Source organism: Denticeps clupeoides, chromosome 6 (genome assembly GCF_900700375.1).
Source record: "Denticeps clupeoides chromosome 6, fDenClu1.1, whole genome shotgun sequence".
In the NCBI taxonomy this organism is placed as follows: domain Eukaryota; kingdom Metazoa; phylum Chordata; class Actinopteri; order Clupeiformes; family Denticipitidae; genus Denticeps; species Denticeps clupeoides.
In genome coordinates, this window is record NC_041712.1 from 24,229,374 (window position 1) to 24,234,143 (window position 4,770).

At 55.8% G+C, this 4,770-nt stretch overlaps 1 protein-coding gene across 3 annotated transcripts; it reads right to left on the reverse strand.

Moving 5' to 3' along the window:
• Positions 1-592: 592 nt before the first annotated feature.
• On the reverse strand, positions 593-4,533 carry fzd9a (frizzled class receptor 9a). 3 transcript variants are annotated; one of them, XR_003750064.1, is made up of 2 exons: positions 2,515-4,533; positions 593-1,709 (listed from the first exon to the last, which is right to left on the reverse strand). XR_003750064.1 is itself a non-coding variant. In XM_028982451.1 (2 exons), the coding sequence occupies exon 1, from the start codon at positions 4,386-4,388 to the stop codon at positions 2,667-2,669; it is 1,722 nt and encodes a 573-aa protein (XP_028838284.1). In that variant the 5' UTR covers positions 4,389-4,533; the 3' UTR covers positions 593-1,709; positions 2,657-2,666. The 3 variants fall into 3 exon arrangements, 1 of the variants encoding a protein (XP_028838284.1); XM_028982451.1 differs by having other exon boundaries at positions 2,657-4,533; XR_003750063.1 differs by having other exon boundaries at positions 606-1,709; positions 1,795-4,533.
• Positions 4,534-4,770: the final 237 nt, after the last annotated feature.

Below are 4,770 nucleotides of genomic sequence, written 5' to 3' on the forward strand. Positions count from 1 at the left end.
TTAAGATGTCGCCTACAATTGAGCCTTTGTGTCAAGGGCTGTGATTGGCAGAATAATGAGCGACGCATCGTCACAATAAAACACCAAAACCATCCCAACAGGCACTTAAAACGGTTTTTGCGGCCGGTCGCGTCCCAAGAGTCCGCTTGACCGTGGCTGCAGCATTTTTAGCCCCACTGTGCTGCGAAACGAATCAGCAAAGATCACTAAACATTTACCTTTAAAACACGGACGGATTAACCTGACATTCCGCAAATAAGTGATCGTGATTTACATTTACATTTACAGCATTTATCAGACGCCCTTATCCAGAGCGACTTACAGTCAGTAGTTACAGGGACAGCCACCCTGGAGCAACTTAGGGTTAAGTGTCTTGCTCAGGGACACAATGGTAGTAAGTGGGATTTGAACCCGGGTCTTCTGGTTCATAGGTGAGTGTGTTACCCACTAGGCTACTACCTTGAGAATCGTGAACGATTCTCAAGACGCGGCCACCTTCAGGTGTGCACCACAGTGAAATCACAGTGAAAAATGCATTGAGGATGGCCTGAAAGTTTGTGAATTATTCAGAATTATTTCCTGGGAACAGATGTCAGGATGTCACAAAATGTCTACATTTTTATTCTTGACTGGCACAGCATTTCATAAATCATTTTTTAATGTATTGCCCTTACCCAAAATTTGAATAAGAGATCGTGCGTTCACAGTGTTTGCGGCTCCATCTAATGGTGCTTCCTTATAAAATGTAATCCAGCTTTTTAAAAAATATGCACACTGCAACTTTCTGTCCAGACAGGCAACCACACCCACAAGACACATTTACATTACATTACATTTACATGATTTTTTTACCAGACGCCCTTATCCAGAGTGACTTACAGTCAGTAGTTACAGGGACAGTCCCCCCCTGGAGACACTCGGGGTTAAGTGTCTTGCTCAGGGACACAATGGTAGTAAGTGGGATTTGAACCTGGGTCTTCTGGTTCATAGGCGAGTGTGTCACCCTCTAGGCTACTACTTACACAATTGTCTCTGATTAAGTACTATAATGTGGATAATGTGGACGTCCCGTGCAACTCTGCTTTGCCTGTGTGTGTGGACCAGGAAGGAAGACGGCGGGACGTTTTATTTCTCTTTGCTTCTCACCATGCAGAGTTAACAGCAGCTGCTCGGTGACCACAGCCTTGTGAACGCGAAGATCCTCCTGCAGCAGAAGCAGAAGATTGACTGCGTCGAGGCTGTCCGCGCCGCGCCGTCCCGTCCCGGCAGCGAAGGCCGCCCCGGTCCTGAGAACGGCGTGTCTCCGCTCGCCTCCGCTGTGTAAACTTGAAAGCGCATTAATTGAACGTTTTGGTGACGGGTACGTGTGGTTTATGCGCCGCGGGGCCTGGGCTGCGGGCTCCAACACAAACACAACCTTTCATCCGTGGCCAAACGCTACAGCGGCTCTGGACCCGGGGCTGCGGCGCTGCCGAGCCGTGGACAGTGTCTGCACCGGCTGAGGCCTGGCGAGGACAAGTCGACGCTCTCGACGATAAAACAGCAGAACACTGTCAACCGCAGACCGTCCCTTGTCTTTATCGCTCCGTTCCTCCGCCCGGGCCTTCCGTGGAATATTTCTGTTCTTTTTCCTCATCAGGGCTCTTAGGGCTCAGAATCTATAGAATTGCTGGTGTCGTCCTCTTGTACGTCGCTTTGGATAAAAGCGTCTGGTAAGTAAAGTAAAGTAAAGTAAAGTAAAGTAAAGTAAAGGAATTTGTCAGTCTCACACACAAACAGCCACCAGCGCGGCACCTGAGTCACTTTTCCCTGCGGCGCGAGGGTGATGCAGCGGAAAGTGATTTGTAGGTTCAGAATGGGTGACATCCACAGGCTTGTCTCACACACACACACACACACACACACACACACACACACACACACAGTGCATTAAAAGGATGTATACATCATTTAGATTTATGCTAAATTCTCATTGAATATTCTTCATTGTTATGTTGTCAGATTTTTTCTTTTTTGCAATAAAGTTTTATTTGGATTCTGATTCAATCGGCGGAAGGAACTCCCACATAAAATATCTTGATTATTGTGAATATCAATTTTTTTTGTGACGTGAAAATGTAAAAAAAAATGGCTTGGTGGCTGATCACATCAGATTATGCAAGAAAAGCGGTTTCATCATGCCAGTTACCCACAGTGCAGAATATCGACCATGTTGATCCTCTGGCCGAGCCCGGCTCTCGTCCCGACGGATTCCGCGGCAACACTGGGCGCATGTTGGCGATAATTCAACGATAATTCAACGATAATTCTGCGCCGCGTTCGCTGTGCAAGTCGAATCAAACGCGCGGTTGTACGTTGTACGTCACGACACCGATCAGACGCCACACCGGGAGACTTTAAGAAAAATAGATCTGTTTTATTTTCATTACGGTTCTTGAAAAAGACACTTTCGGCTGATATCAGTCCCGCATGTGACACGGAAAAATACATGTGGGAGGGGGTGGCCTACGGTACCTGCATTTAAATACTCGGGAAAAAAAAGAATAAATTATCTTCGCCCCCGGGGGCCGAGAGGGGCCCCGGACGTTTATGTACAAGTCGCTCGTCCCCGCGCCAAATAAATACTCCCTTTACCGCCAGGTCCCCCCAAGGTCACCTTCTGGCCCTCAGACGTGCGCAGGGGCGTCCAGGTACGGCTCCGCTTTGGTCACGTGCAGCGCCACGCCCGCCGTTTTGTAATGGCAGTGGGGCTTCCTGCCGCCCTGCGCCACCAGCCTGCGGCCGCACAGGCCCTGCCAGGTCTGCAGGGTCTTGGGGCTCCACACCCACACGCCGCTGGTGATGCCCACCACCAGCAGCATGAAGATCTTCACCATGAACACCGCCACGGCGGGCACCGACGCGTCCAGCGTGCAGTCCTCGCCCCTGCGGCCGGGGAAGGCGGAGCACTTGCTCTCCAGGGCCCTGAACTTCCAGTAGTCCATGTTGAGCCTCTCGTAGAAGTAGCAGACGATGACGCAGGTGGCCGGGACGGCGTAGAGGATGGAGAACACGCCGATCTTCACCATCAGCTTCTCCAGCTTCTCCGTGTTGGTGCCCCCCGTCTTCATGACCTTGCGGATGTGGAAGAGGGCGACGAAGCCCGTGAGGATGAAGGAGGTGCCGACCACCAGGTAGCAGGACAGCGGGATGAGGACGAAGCTGGTCAGGGCGATCATGTCCATGCTCCCCACGTAGCACAGCCCGGTCAGCTCGTCCCCCGCCACCTTCCTCATGGTGAGGATGACGATGGTCTTCATGGCCGGGACGCCCCAGGCGGCCATGTGGAAGTAGCTGCTGTGCGCCTCGATGGCCTCGTGGCCCCACTTCCTGCCGGCGGCCAGGAACCAGGTGAGGGTGAGGATGACCCACCAGATGGAGCTGGCCATGCCGAAGTAGTAGAGGATGAGGAAGACGATGGTGCAGCCCGTGCTCTCCAGGCCCTCCTGGATGATGTAGAGCTCGCCGTTCTCCCGGTCGCAGGCGATGTTCTCGGCGCCGGCCACCGAGCGGATGATGAAGGCCACAGAGTAGACGTTGTAGCACATGGAGAGGAAGATGATGGGCCGCTCGGGGTACTGGAAGCGCTGGGGGTCCAGCAGGAAGGTGAGCACCGTGAAGGCCGTGGACACGAAGCACAGCGTGGACCACACCGCCATCCAGATGAAGGCGAAGTCCTTGTCCTGGCGCGACCAGAAGACGTCCACGGCCGGGGAGCAGCGCGGGGCGCAGGACCGGCTCTTCTCCACGTACTGGAACTTCTCCTGGTTCTCGCAGGAGCCCTGGACGCCGGTGGCCGGCCCGGGCGGCCTGGGCCGGGCCGGCACCGGCAGCATGCCCTCTCCCTTCCTCCCCTCCGGCCTGGTGTCGTTCTCCGGCGCCTCCATGCACAGCGAGTTGGGGTCGTTCCTGGTCGGCAGCCGGGCGCAGTCCAGCGAGTCGGGCCAGCCGAAGCGGAACTTCTCCATGACGGGCGAGCACCGCTGGCGGGCCTGCTCGCACATGGGCCGGCAGGCCGGGATGGAGGCGGACACCTGCTCGGCGCACATGGGCACGAAGAGCGAGCAGAGGAAGAAGCGCAGCTGCGCGTCGCAGCCGTACCGCACCAGCGGCTCGAACTCCCGCAGCTTGGCGGCCGCCTCCGCCTGGCTGGCGTGGCGCAGGAGGTTGGGCATCCTGGTCGTGTTGTAGCCGATGCCCTGGCACAGCGGGATGGCGATCTGCTCGCACCGGGCCGCCGGTGCGCGCTCCAGGTCGTACGCGCCGATCTCCAGCGTGGATCCCGGCGCGGCGAGGTGGCACCAGAGGTGGCACCAGAGCGCAAGTCCGAAGCGGCGAAGAAGTCCCATAATGAGCGCGAGAGCAAAGTGAAGTTTTTAGAACGTCAAGGAGATGGGACGAATCCGGTGTCGCCTGTCATCCCGCGACGTGAGCGCGCCCGGCGCGTCCATGTGCCGCCGACGCGACTGTCTCTCGCCTCGCCGTCCCACAGCGTGTGTATCCCGAGTCAGGAGGCGGGGCGTGGCCACGACGCCCCGCCCCGCCCCGCCCCCGCGTCCGTCGAGCGACCCTCCGGTGACCGAATGTGGGTTCTTTTCCCCTCTCTCTCTCTCTCCTTCTCTCTCTCCCTCTATCTCTCCCTCTCTTTCTCTCTCTCCCGCTCTCTCGTTCTCTCTCTATCCTATATCTCTCCCTCTCTTTCTCTCTCTCCCACTCTCTCTCTCTCGTTCT

Bases quoted from the DNA above. Each gene is read 5' to 3' on its own strand.
- fzd9a (XM_028982451.1), bottom strand. From the start codon at position 4,388: ATGGGACTTCTTCGCCGCTTCGGACTTGCGCTCTGGTGCCACCTCTGG.